At 43.6% G+C, this 14,459-nt stretch overlaps 1 protein-coding gene across 6 annotated transcripts in view; it reads right to left on the reverse strand.

Moving 5' to 3' along the window:
* The window catches only part of SPATA13 (spermatogenesis associated 13), a 158,203-nt gene that overhangs the window by 38,591 nt on the left and 105,153 nt on the right, over positions 1-14,459 (reverse strand). For all 6 annotated transcript variants that reach the window (XM_085621600.1, XM_085621601.1, XM_085621599.1 and 3 more), the window contains 3 exons: positions 13,359-13,492; positions 6,362-6,541; positions 1,809-1,994 (listed from right to left, as the gene is read on the reverse strand). In XM_085621600.1, coding sequence (XP_085477726.1) covers positions 1,809-1,994; positions 6,362-6,541; positions 13,359-13,492 — 500 coding nt within the window. The remainder of the gene's footprint in view (positions 1-1,808; positions 1,995-6,361; positions 6,542-13,358; positions 13,493-14,459) is intronic.

Raw genomic sequence — 14,459 nt, forward strand, 5'->3', positions numbered from 1 at the left:
AGCTGCAGGTAGATCTTTGTCAGCTGTATATTTCTTTTCTCCTCCTCTTGCACCACATTGTTCTCATCAGGCTGTAAACTTCTCCATGCCCTCCGTGTTGCTTCTTCTCACCCACACCCTCCATGTTGATTCTTTCCCCCATGGCCCTCGTCATAGCTTTGCAACCTACATTGTTTCTACTCCCCCGCCCACTGTACTGCATTCTCCACCTGCTTTAAAAACAAAAAAACGCTTTAGTTCTACTTTTCTTTTAGTAAATTAGATTGGTAAATAAAAATAAAACAAAATCCACAGCATCATTCCCTAGGTGTGCACATGCATGGTGTACACACCTACAAAATGACGCTGCCAGCATCAAGGATGGTGTACAGCATTGCTAACAGCCTTTGGCAAAGCCAACAGGTCTCAAAGGTGCGACCTATTGGCTTAGTCAACACTTGTTCTAATAGGCAATGCTGGTTCTGTTAAGAAACACTTAGATGACCATGAACACCAGCTTTAAGGATAGAGTAAATGAAAATAATGCTTGGTGACAGACTATAATAGTAGTGAAATGCAATTTTGTGATTTCTTTTGAAATACAAATAATTTGCATAGTTCCTCTTTCACTTCAACGCAAGATCTGGATTTTCAGATGCATTTCTAATTTCAGTGTCTGTGAATAGGCAAAGTGTTGCAATATCCTTTGCCGTCTTTTATGTTGTGCAATCATTTCGGAGAAGCGTCAGACATATCTAGTCATACTGTCATTTTCATAAGTGCACAAGAAAACACGTATTGGCAGCAGTGTTTACAGTATTCCCGTGTACCACAGCCATGCAGCAAGGCACTGTAGTGATAGACAGCATCAATCAAAATCCAATAGCTGCAGGTTAGGGGGCATAGTCACTATGAATCATAGTGGGTTCACAATGCACTGATATTGGTGTCAATCAGTCAGGGTGGAACTGGCCTATAGGACAATCAGGCAGTGCCCGAAGGGATGTTCTGGTAGGTCAGTGTGTGCGCCTCTTCTTTTGGGCTGTTTTTGGGCCTGTTTTATGGTCTTGTGGACTAGCTTTCACTGTGGATTTCCTTGATATTACCACAAACATTGCCTGCAGCAAGCACAAATACATGCAGACCGCCATGCCTTCCAAAACACCTCTATAGCATATCTTTACAAGTTCAAAACGACCCCAATTTCAAGTGTGGGTCACATTTTTAGATATCTAATTTGCTAGTGGAGGACACTATTATATTGGTGCATAGGCCTGTGTTCTGCCCCAGTCTGACCCTGCAATCTATACATTTCCAAATGGAGATTGAGCAATTCCTTTATTGCTAAAATGACAACATGAAGCTAGTAAGAGTACCATATCTAAAACGTATGGTTGATAAACCATAAATCAAGGCCATTCAACATGTTGACTGAATCTGAGAAAGCAAATGACATGGCCCTCTCATCACGGGTAGGTATGTCCAGGTGAATCAATGAATATGGGCAGGACTCAGATTATTCCACGATGGTGTATGTCAAGGGTGTCCAACCAAAGTTGGAACCAAACTGGAGCTATGCTAGATTTTCAGGATACTAGTATAAGAAAACTTTAGATGCATTAATACAATTGGAACTCATTTACATAGTCCGTTATTATCCTGTACACCCGCACAGAGCTGGTTCTTCTGGGCACGCACGTTCTAAATTTTTGACCCTCAGTTATTCACAATACCCTTGTGAGATGGTCTCATATAGTAGACAAAGGCTAAAGAGATGAATTTTTTTTTTTTCCAAATTCATATTATTCTACGGATGACTGGATGCTTACATCACAGATGTCCTTAAGGTGCTTGATGTAGACTCGCTCTGTGTTCATTATTTCCTGTATGACGTTTGTCCGCATCTGATCTTTGTTCTCTGCGTTCTTAATGCGGTGCTTGCTCACTTCGGTGTCATGGTCCCCATCCTGACTGCTGCTTGAACTTTCCAGACCGTCATCCTGATTGACACGTAACTGCAAGTAAACAGAAAATAGAGATGAGTGACAGCACACACAGACGCAAAGACACACAATCACTGAATTCAATTGAGGCTTTTTTAAATATTCACAATTTAGTTGGCCCTAACGTTTATATTACTGAGTACATCGGTTAATTTATGGAGTAAAAACAAGGCATTTCAGGATTTGCCCCCACCACCCCCTTCCCTTTGAGCCTTAGCTAGTTTGTTCATTTATTCTATTTTTGGTATAGTGCCTAAATGCCACAAATAGCACGGCAGTGGTATTAAACAGCTACAGTGCACTTTTTCCACAATTGGAGGTGGTGCATCATCGAAAACATCATTGAAGGACGTTGGTGTATTGCAAAGGCAGGCTACTGGATTTCACTAGTCATTGTGTCGTTTTGATGTTTCTTCAGTATCAACGCATGCTCAGACCATGGCTTGTTGATGGACATGTTTCAGCTTTAGAAATAAACAATGTTGTGGGGTTTGCCTAACTCTGCGTTTCAACCTATTGGGTTGCTGGTTCTTAGTCGTATCTGGATTCTTCCTCTGCATTGTGTTAGTTAACCACCGTTTTTCGAAATAATGAATTTGTGTGTCTCAAGCTTGTACCTAATAATCATAGGTTGCGCTAGACATTATCTATATGCCCGCAAGTAAAGAATGCGTGTACAAAGTTTAAAAAAATGTATAATTACTGGGTGTGAGTTATTGGGGTTGCCAGCTTACTTTAGTTTCACCTGTTATTGTGCCTCCACTGCATTGTTGATCATTGGTGGTCAGTAGCTCAAATGACCATTATTTCTGTCTTCAGTGACATGTCGGACGCTACTACTTACTGATGATTACGTGCTTTAGCAACCTTCAGGTAGGTTTAGTATGGTTGCTGGGGGTGGATGGGTTGGCTTTGCCTACAATAATGTGTGGTATTGTTGTCTCCTGTAGACATTGTGGTTTGGCCTCTAGGAGGTCAAGTCCGTGCGTTTTCAAGAGTCCTCATTTGCTTCCTCCTGTAGTTTGTATTATATTGTCAGTAGACTGGGTGGATATGTTCATCTGCAAGGGCACTGATGGTAGCCATTTTTAGCCAAAGTATGTTTGGCAGCTGTGAGTTTCTGTAGTTCTCATAGCGCTGGTTGTACTGTCCCATTTAAATGTATTCCCTTAGCATGATGGTCGCTGCACTAGGACTTTTTTTTGATCTGACCAGCCTTTTGGGACAGGCAAGATTGTAAAAGCATTCTCTTGAAAGTTGGTGGGCCTAGTGACCCCAAAAGGGACTACCTTGTGACAGCTCATTGGGGGTGAGGGGGGACTTGTGCATGTATGCACTTACATTTCTATGCTAACCAGTTCATAATTCTCGTTAAGGTAGCGTTGACATTACAAAGTACCTTCGGTAAACCACCAACAGGTAATAGTTTCACTAGGAGTGCAATGGGTGATTGACCCTGTTTACGCTGCTCTGTGGCATTTTGGTAAAACTGAAGAGAGCTGCAGAAGTTTGTGTGTTCCTTTTTATAATACTGCATGCGTGTGAAGTTAGCGCCTGCACATTCGCCTGTTTGCTTTGCAGCACTTTGAATAACAGATGCCTCTGCATGTCTGCCATATTTTAATTGTGGATTTCGAGACAATAGAGAGCTTAGGAATACACGAACAGTGAGCTATCCAGGAAGTGGTGCACCGTTTAAGCGCTAAAGGCAGTGTGTGCAATGTGCACTATACATGTGCCAATAACATTTATTCCATCTCTCCCCTTTAGGGCGCACATACATGTGCCAGTAACATTTATTTCACCCACACCTGTATTGGAAAGAATACAATTGCTCTCTAATGCTTTCCACAATCCTATTTACAAGATACAAAGCATTTTCCTGAAGCTTTACAAATTATGCCTGTATTTGGTGTGCAGCAAAACTAAGCATGTAATCCTCTGAAATCCTAATCTGCGAATGAGATTCCGATTCTGGGTCAAAGAAAATGTACTGCTCATGAAAATCGCCATCTGTGCCAGGCGCCTGGGGCACCAACACTCAGAAATACTGCTAATGATGAGTACAAGTGCATCCACCCGTTGGCAGCGGGTGACTGTCGGAAATTAAAGATGCTGGATTCTGACAGTGAAAAAAAGAATTAAAAAAACCCAATAAGGTTGGAGGGAATGCTTGAATTAATGTCAATCACTGGCAATCACTCGGGTCGCATCCCAATCCATTGTTTTTTACCCGCTAAGGCACCTCAGTTTGGACCCAGCCATATGCAAATCAGTCTTTACTCTGCTCCTCATAGGCACAGTCCAGCCCGAACTGCCGGGCCAGGTCCTCCCTGAAACAGAATACAAGCAACACCGGGCCAGTTTCGCCCTTCTTATGGGCTCTTAAGCCAGGTATAGGTTGGTTCCAGTGGCACAGTGAATAACGATGGTTTGGGATGCGGCCAGAGTAATTTCCAGAGACTGAGATCAATTCAAGCATTCCATCCATCACTTTATTGTATGCTTTAGTGAATAAATGAAAGCATGTGAAGCTGTGCTTCCTCATGAAGTATGAAGACATATAGTGAACACGTCTCTCTCAACAGTGGTAGCAAGTCGTTTGAAAACAGCAAGTAAATATCAGATTTTAAGTCAAAAGTAAGCCAAGCCTGGGGCTCAGTGGACCAATAATCTGGGTTTGACCTCATGGTCATCGCTTGTTTGATTGACGTGTGTAGCGCAGAGTAATTATAATCTTCTGGTTCAATGAGTGTCAATTGGGTCAAGTGATGCCTTGGGGGCGAAGGGACGATCTACAGACCTTCTGTTATATTATAATGGGCTCTAGTCAAGCTCTGTGTGGGCAGACAATGCCTACTAGGGAAACTGTGGCCATTTTAATATCATTTGACGTCTGAAGCGTCTCAGAAGCATTTATGGAATGCATCCTTGGTTTTGGGTGGCGAGAGCTGGTGGCCGCTGGAGCTGCAGTAAATCACCACCACCCAACAGACTCCTTTGACATACCTGTGAAAGGTAAGGGCAAAATGAACATAGAGCACCATAGAAACCTGACTAGGTGAGCACCAGCCTGATTACTTTAAACTGATCATTTTAAGAGCACTGAGTAAATGAAGTAGGAGTGAAGGAAAGGGGAGATGCGACCTAATAGGCGGAGCTGCCGACTTTGGAACTAGGGAATGTTTGAGTCCTCCTGGCCTCGGGTCAACATCCAGCGATTCAAGGCAAATCACTTAATTTACCCTTGCCTATAAATGCGTAACATAATCTAGCTCTAGGGTAAAATGCTCCAATCCCCTGGGCCAAGTTTGCCCAATATAAAACCGCAAACAACATAGGATACATATGTAGCTTCTTTGCGCCATTGCACAGCAGCTGCTTGACGCTCACAATTTACAGTAGAGTCAAGGAGGAGGAGTTACAGTGATTAGCTCAAGAACCTACAGTGTATTGAATGTCAGAGTCAGAAATTCATATTCCTTTCATGCCTGAAGATATATCAAATGAATGACCTCGTGAAGCATAATTCCGCACTCCAGGCCTGATCCCAGAATTAAACTCCTTTCCCTTTAGCACATCACTTAACAGTCACAACCTAAGGCATTTTGGTGACTCTTGAAACTGAATGCGAGCACTCACCAGCGAGGAGAAGTGCCCTGACATCTTACATATTTCTATTCCAGACAACTTTCAGATACAACTGTGCAGCCTTTGATGCATTAGATGATAACAATGAGCAAACATGCAACACCTGCAGTGTTCTGCAAATAGTATTTACTGGCCTTCATATGTGAAATCTCCTTCTCCTGACCCACTGAACCAGAGAAAATCACCTCCCCTACAACTTAATACATTGTTTTAAATGTTAAAGCCCCCCATTCAAGACGCGCCAGAATCCATCTTTCTCCCTTACTGCAAGATGCGGAAAAGCCCCCAGGCTGATTACAGATGGCAGACCACTCCTGTAGAGTTTCATCCTCATCCTGTGTCACCCTATCCTTTCTCCCATCCTCAACTCTGCCACAGCCCTCGCTGAACTGACCCATGTACGCCTCGCATCAGCACCCTTCCACTGACCACTGCCAACACTTACCCATGAGGCTGTAGCCCCACCTCCTCATCTCTCCACTTTCTTCTGCACTGCCTACTGTAAACCCCCACTGCGAAGAGCCTCTTCACTTTGCAGTTATGCGTGTCCCATGTGGGTTAAATTTATAAAAACATAGCACCAGGTAAAGTTCGGACGAGTTAGCCTTGAAAACTGCCGTATGCATGCCGTATGCGTTGACACCACACATGCACCAACATCCTGCCAGATTATTCTACCGAGCACAGCTCTGTTTTGAAGAGGTTCACATAGACCTCAGTTTACATACCCTGACAAAGCTGGCAGGAAACCAGGCTTCGTGGTCATCAATCCGCCCCCACCACCAGTCGTCGTGCTGTTTGTCAAGAACTTGAATGACATCGCCAGCTTTAAAGGCCAACTCTTGATCATCCATAGTCACGTGGTCCCATAGTGCCTCTGCGTAGATCACACTGCCATCACCATTGAACTGGAAAGGAAGAAGCAGAGTTAACATAATGACACCATCTGATCCAAAGCAACATGTTCTGCAAATTACAGCCAGATCGGAGTTCCAATACCCTGAGAATTAGTGGCACTTGCATTGCAACTCTTATGTAATTCAAGCAAAAATGTGTTTTCCTACATGCATACAAAAACCAATATATTTTGTAGTAGTGTGGGTTGAGACATTTGTGTACCACATATCATCATGAGAAGAATGAAAGGACCACAGAGACCAGATAAATCCTGCACCCATTCAATGGGAAAGCATTTGGTCAGAACACAGAATACCAAAAACAAGCCTTTGCAAAAATATTAGGATTCCTATTCAGGAGACCTGTTGGTTTTCCCAATGATATTTGCTGACACAGTTCATCATAGACAAATAGAAGGGGAAAAATCCTTTTAGCTGGTGCTTTGCAGCAACAACTAAATAAATAAATAACTACAATGACGTGTGAGCGCCGAATTGTTATCACGTGAGGATGCTTCTATGTCATAATGATAATGCAGCATAGCATAATGACACATACATATGCGACTGTCACCACACATGCGCAATTTTTTTTCTTTTTTTTTTAGTTAGCGTTCCAAGATTGAGGGTCAAGCAAAAAAAATGAAATGTATGCCAAAGCACATACTTTAAAGGGAGTAGCCCAGCAGCAAACTGCAGCTGTTGGGCTCTGCAATTTCTTTTCTTTTTTTAAAGCCATTTTAACAAAAGCACAAGGAGGTGCAGTGGTGCAACAGAGAAGCGGGAGAGGCAGCAGAGGAGAGGAGGCTGGGAAGGCACGTGAGCTATGGTGGTGCAGGAAGGGAAATGACAACACAGAGCATGCGGTGCAAGGAAAGTGGGTATTTGAGGGGGAAGTAGCACACTAGAGAGAGTGCAAGAAAAGGCATGAACTCTCAAGGAGTGTTGAAAAAGAAAGATAAAAGTTGTTCCTTTAATGTGAGCAGTGAAAAGCTACAAGTCCTTCAATCAAAATAACTGTAAGGAAGATATGCTTCATGGGAGGGAAAAGAAGAGGAACCATCTAATACAAAGCAAGCAAATGAGAGTGTCAAAAAAGCCAATCAATGCTAAGCAATGGACTGGCCCAAGTCCACTTCAAGTGTTGGCACTGCCCAAAATAGGTATTTTTTGTAACAACAGACAGCTAAATGGTATCTGAGGGGCTTAACCAGAGAGCTATGCGTGGCCAACACTCCTTCCTATCTAAACTGAAAAGACTGTAGCAAATATTGACAAGGCGCAGCAAGGAGCAACAAACTGGAGTTCTTGAAACTGAAATTTTGATAGTATTCTTAAAAAGCCATAAACCTTTGGAGAAACTGAAGCGGTATCAAACTCAGTACCACAGCATTGTGCTTCGAACGTAGCTTTCGGCTACAATGTGCTTGTTGAACACACTTCTACCTAATGGATGCAGCTTGAATTGGACTTTAAAATCTGAATTAATAACAAACACTGGCAAAGCCTCTGCTCTAGAAGGCTGAGCTTTTAACTTGGCCAATCGCATGCTAATGTAAGTCTCAAGACAAATGAGCGTGCATCTCTGACAACAGGCATACCAAACCACAGCTAAAGCCATCTGTGACCTAAAACGTCCAGTGGGAAGGCATACGTGGTGCCCACACTTTCTTGGAATATACACATGTCTAATGAATAAGAAGGGTGCAATCTGCAAAAGGTTGTGGTGTTCCCTAGCACTGGATATCATGTGACATTTATCAGACAGAACGCATTTAGGTGCAGGGGCGGCTGGTGGAGTCCAAAAGTGGTGAGGCAATGAATATGCAAGCAACCAAGTCAGACCTGAAGGAAGGTCTTGGAGAATGTTTCTTGTTGTGTGAAAATGTAGGGGAAAAAACGATTCATTCTAAAGTTTAAGTATTAAGAAATCTTACTGCAAATATTGAAACAAGCATTTACAATGCAATGGTCTCGGCAATATTATAGGTAGAGCTATTGGTATTGCTCATTATTTTTTTATCATTTTTGTATCCCTAAATAAATGGCATTGTCATTTCTATTGGCATTAGCTTTTTTTTGCATATGTGATAACTATTGCATTAGCAGAGAGAGAGTGAGGTAGTGAGAGAGAGAGAGAGAGTGAGGTATTGAAATAGAGAGTGAGGTAGTGAGAGAGAGTGAGGTAGATAGAGAGTGAGGTAGTGAGATAGAGAGAGTGAGGTAGTGAGGGAGAGGGATGTTGTGGAGGTAGTGATATACAAGCATAGAGTGATGTTGTGATGTAGTGAGATAGAGAGAGAGGTAGTGAAAGATAGAGTGAAAGTGAGTTAGTGAGATAGAAAGAGTGAGGTAGTGAGATAGAGAGTGATTGAGGTAGTGAGTGAGAGAGAGTGAAGTTGTGAGGTTGTGAGCTAGAGAGTGAGGCAAGCCATTGAAAAAAGAGCAAGCAAATGAGTGACAAAGCTAACCAATGGGTGGGGTTTAAGTCCATTGTCAATTCGTGGTTAGCTTACAACTGGTCATTTGCAATGAGACAGCTTGTGCCGTCTTTCCTTGGCCTGAAAATAATAGTGATTATTATTTCTCTACACAAGGAGGACAGCAAAAGCAATATAAATACAAACCCAAACAGTCAGTTAACAAATTAAATAAGACGCCAATTCAAATTCAAGGAACCTAACAAACGTCATAAGCAGCATATGCCCTTCCGACACTAGGTCGGCTACGCAAAACTAAACCATCAATGGAGCCATGGTTCGGAGCAGCAGTTATATGGACATTATTTTGTTCCATCTGAATGGACTTCTGAGCCCGACAGGCCGGGCAGTGCCACCTGGCCTGATCTTTCTTCGTGTCATAATTCGGCAAAGTAGACGGAGGTGCAGACACCAGTGCAATGAAATCAGTGGATTAGGGTAGTCGGCAAAGGGTGTATTGAGGGGAGCATATTCATGTTAAGTGCGTGGACCAGACAGCGAGATTAGTTGAGAGGAGATTGCTACTACTTGCTAAATCAAGAAAAAAAGAGAGGACCACCTTGTTACGACTCTAAACACGTCAGTTTTCTTAATATCCACATTGCACAATTAAGTTATATTTCATCGTATGGCCATGCTTATAACCCGAAAACGTATCACGGAGTCGGCCGCAGAGACCTCCAAGCCCATTCAGATCTGTCATACATGGAACTGCACACGCTCGGCGGGTTTGCCGGCCGGCATTTTTCGCGCCATTTCTCATCAGCTTCCCACACTCAAAACGGAACTCTGCTCTTCAGAAGCACTCAATGGGTTCTACAGTGAGCATGCATTCGGAGCAGTATAAACATGCTGAAGTGCAACGACGTCATAAAGGGTAAGAAGTGCTCCAGACACGGTGTGCTATGACGTCACAGTGCAGGCCGCTGTGTTCTTTCCCACCCCGAGGTTGCGTGGCGCTTACTTTCTTTACTCGCCATCTTCTCGGGGTCCTCTTCTTCGCCCGCGTACCCCGGGCACCGAAAGCGTTCACTGGTTTTCCGTCCCTGGTTCTAGGAGACAGCCACCACCACAAATCTGTCAGGCGGGGCTGGCGTTCCCACTAATTCTAGGGGTGGGGGCGGACTGAGCGACGCGGTCAGCGGCCGCGCTGCTCTCTGACGGGTTTCAGAAGTGTCTTGCGCTAAGCCACCTCTGCTCGCGCCCAGGCCGCGCAAAAGTTAGATTCTCACTTTCAACCCGCGCCGCCGATCATTACACAGCTATCAGCGCGCAGGCGTGACCTCCAGTGAGAAGGCGCGTGACAGCTGCTGTCCATCCCTTCTTTCGAGTGTTGGCCAATCACAGAAGAGGAGGCAGTGAGTTAAACACTAGAGCGAGTTTTCCTTAAAGCAATGGCACAGGCGTGGCCTTCGGAGGCTGCCGCCATAATTGGGATTTGTTTTCACGCTCCTTCTTAAAAGATTGAGCGGAACTTGGCCGAGAGATTTTCTTTCGTCCCGTGATACTGGGATGAAAGTTTGGCTTCACCACTTTTCAAGAAGGATGTAATGTTTGCCTATGTATAATGGCTGGTCGCGTTTTCTATAACAAATCGTCAGCTAAAAAAGTAGGGCTATGATGACAGCACAGAAAGGGGATTCCACGAATGGGGCGAGGATTCAACAATCCTCCACCTTTCATTCACAGTAACCAATTCAGTTTACAGCAAAACAATAATGAAAACAAGCAGTAGACACCGCAGCATCAATTTCACAGCACGCTAATAAACTAGGTGTGGGTGCAAGAGCCGTAGATAGGAAGTTGGAAAGAAAACACACACCGCCGCCTTTCTCCGAGGCGAAGCAGAAATGCCTCGGAGAAACGCAGTGGCGGTTTCAGATTCGGGGGCGTGTTTCTTTTTCTCTCCTCTTGCCATTGGCAGGAGGAGAGAAAAACACGCCTAAAAAAGGGCGTTGCTAAAAAGTGGAAAGAACAGCAAAAAACACGCCCCCGAATCTGAAAAAGACGGAGCCTATTTGGAGGGACGGCTCTCTCCTCCAATGGCTGGCCTCCGTTTAGGAAGCCAGCCAATGGAGGAGAGGCAAAAAGAGAGGCGGGCTAAGGAGCCACTCTCAGAAACATTAAATCTCCGACTTCCGGTTCTGCCTTCGGCAGACCGGACAGTCCTCGACCTAAAAAGGGCTCAATTTGTGCATTTATAGCGGTCTCCTATACTTCAATACTTAACATTTCATGCCACTAGTCTCTCCATGGCCCCTCTTCAACTATGCTCTTCTTAAACTCACATTAACACCGGTGGCTGGCACTGTCCATTGCCCTTTACAAGCTGGTACTCTGTTACTTTTGCCCTAGGCCACAGTGGTCAGCAAACATATGCAACACTGCAAAACTGGCAATACCCATCCCGCCCTTGCATTACAATGACGTGTGCCCACGGACAAATAAGAAATCCTGCACTGGCTGCAGCCTGGAAAGGATGAAGTGCATTTGACAGAGGTTAAATGCTGGCATTTGCTTGCATTCACACCGACAGATGGTATGACGTCCAGCAGTATTATCACAGCAGGCTAACCACCCACCTCTGCCAGGGCATAGAGCGCCTGCCCTCGAATCAAATGGAAAACAGAAAAACATTAACAAACGGAATTAACAACAGTTGGCTCATAATTTATAGTTGTCCTACAACAAACACTGCCTTTGTTATATTCTGTGTTTCTTTTTAGGAAATGATTTAGTAAATCCAATGGTGTGACCCCAAGGAATCTTATCATAGGCTATTTTTCCCCAAAAGAGTAAAGAAGACTTGTAAAAAGTAAACATAGATGTTATCAAAATGAGCATTGGCAAGTAAAGTTCCACTCACCAAGCATCTGTGGAACTATAAAAAGCTTTTTAAATTAAGTGGTGAAGGGAGGCCAGGGTCGGTGCCCACGCTGACAGTGACCCCACCCCAACGCCCTGGAACTGACTGGGGTACTCAGAGGGAGGGGAGTCTGATCTCGGCTGCGAAACGTCTGCTGTTCCACCAGTTCTGCATTTCACCCCAACAATCCGCCATGGGAAAACACATTTTTGAATCGACAGGCAGAAAGAGAAGTTATCACTTTCTTAGCAATAAGAGTGAGAAAAGCAGCTTCTCTTAAACATACCGCTGCACGTGTTCTCCACTCCTTGAGACCAATCTTCAAGAACAAGAACGAACTGCCTGACTCCTCCCACAACCTGGTACCCTCAGCCCCACCCACTCCCAGACTGACACAAAAGGAGCCCTGCCCCGTTACATGTATGTGTAGGGTGATTGGTTACCTACACCCTGGCCACATCAATAGCACCCCAGGGCATACTGATGCTGCACTACTGAAACAGGCCATGCCCACCAATCGTGACGTCACTGCTCTGACTGGACCCTGAGGCCAAGGAAATCATCTACTGGCACACGAGCAGTATTACCCACTCCATCCTTCCTCCCTCTCTCCCTCAAAGTAAAAACAGCCTCTGCTGCTTCACTGTGAGCAGCCTGCTGGCTGCCCCTAGCATTGAACTGCTCGGTATGCCTTCTACGCCTGCTCCCTCCTCCTCCATGAATGGTAGGGCAAAGCCCCCAACGCTCATTATTACCAGCCGCCCCTTGCACGAGTACTGTTTGGTGGTTAACAGCACGTTACAATAAACAAATAAAATAAAAAGTATTTGCAAGACTTGGATTAGCCAATAAACCAATTTCAGGAGCAAAGATCTACAGTATATTAATTCAAATGCTTCTCAAATTTATGGAAATGTATGCTTCATATGCATAAGAGAATGAGAGCAACACATTATTTACAGTGATGGCATTATATGCCTGCAGTGACTACTGTTTACAGTATTTCACACCGAATCAAAAGGGGCCTGTGCAGCATCTAGGACAGCCTGGCCTAGTGTAACTCTCCATCAGCAAATGATTCAGAATGGCTGAACACAACCACCACCAAACACAAGCAGACTGCCAGGATAAAGAGATAATAAATGCCACATACTTTGGAAATTCCAGGGAGAATTGGGAAGCAAAAACTACCCTTGGTGGCAAAGCGCAAAATGACACCTGATGTTAGCAACATACCACCCGATACATGCAACATAGCCATCTTTATTCCATTTCCATGGGCAGAACATAAAATGGACTGAACTAGGCACAAAAGAGCGTGTTGATCTGAATGTTATCATGCCACATCAATTTCTAGCATACTTAACGTTACTGGCAACTTGCTTGAAAACTGGATTGCAAAAATGATAAAATAAAGAAAAAAGATCAAAATAAAAATAAGTCTTTTAATTAACACGTGTTGCTCATAACTGAACGTGCCTACCTGATCAATAGCCAAATGTTCTACGGGATGGAGGAATCGAGGGTTGGCCTGGCAGACCTCCTCGAAGCTGTAATCCTCTTCACTGCCATTATCATCCACCAGGGCAGAGGACTCGACCACACCATCTGAAGAAACTTTTTTTAAACAGTGAGACATAAGTCAATTAGGAAACATTTAGTATAATAAATTACTAACACCACTTACGCAGTCCAACATAAAGGAAACAGGTCAAAGGAAAAATCTTTATGGGGCAATAAAGACTGTATATGGTACAATGTTATCTTCCTAACAGACACTAACAATGGCCTACAAACATAAATCAGTAAGGACTGAAATTGTTTTTCACAACTTAAGTTTCTGCTCACTTCCAAGTGATATGATTTAAAACAGTTTTATATTTTTTCTATTAAATACATTAATTTTCTAAATAGGTGTTGTTTTCACTCAGTTCAATGGCACACATTTTAGTATCTCAAGATGATAAAACAATAGGTTGTGCTGTTAATAACAGACATTACTATTGATCAAATTAATGATAATCAATGTACCAACCTCAGAAGAATGAAAGGCTGAGCCAACCACGTAGTGATACGTGGAAATGAAAAAATATTTATGAATTGCAGCGCTCACAGTGAAAGGCACCTTGGTGCTCATTGAAACACTTTCCGGATTAAGAGAATTAAAAGACATATAGAAACTGATGGATGTCATACCAGTTGGGGTCCTAAGGACAAAGTGTGCTCCCAACCGTGATTTCTCTCACTAGGGGTATTCCGACAAAATAAATGTGATTTTGAATGAAGGCAGCTAACTGGATCACAGTGCTGAAATTGTGATGCCAACAGGGATTTCTCAATGCCATAAAAAGTTAGAGTTTTAGAAAGGGCCCCTTGCTTTACAGGAAGCTAGCGTAACCTCTTTCGAGAACTAGGACATATGATACGTTTTCTTAATTTGACACACTTCCTGTGGCCCTTACATTTAGAATTTTCTACAGATTTTTCGGAGGATCACAGGAAGTCCTAAATATAGTATGTCACAATAATCAATAAAGAAATGATCCATACAGATACGACCTGCGTGTGGAATTGTTTCAGGTAA

This window comes from Triturus cristatus, chromosome 8 (assembly GCF_964204655.1).
Source record: "Triturus cristatus chromosome 8, aTriCri1.1, whole genome shotgun sequence".
NCBI classification, from domain to species: Eukaryota; Metazoa; Chordata; class Amphibia; order Caudata; family Salamandridae; genus Triturus; species Triturus cristatus.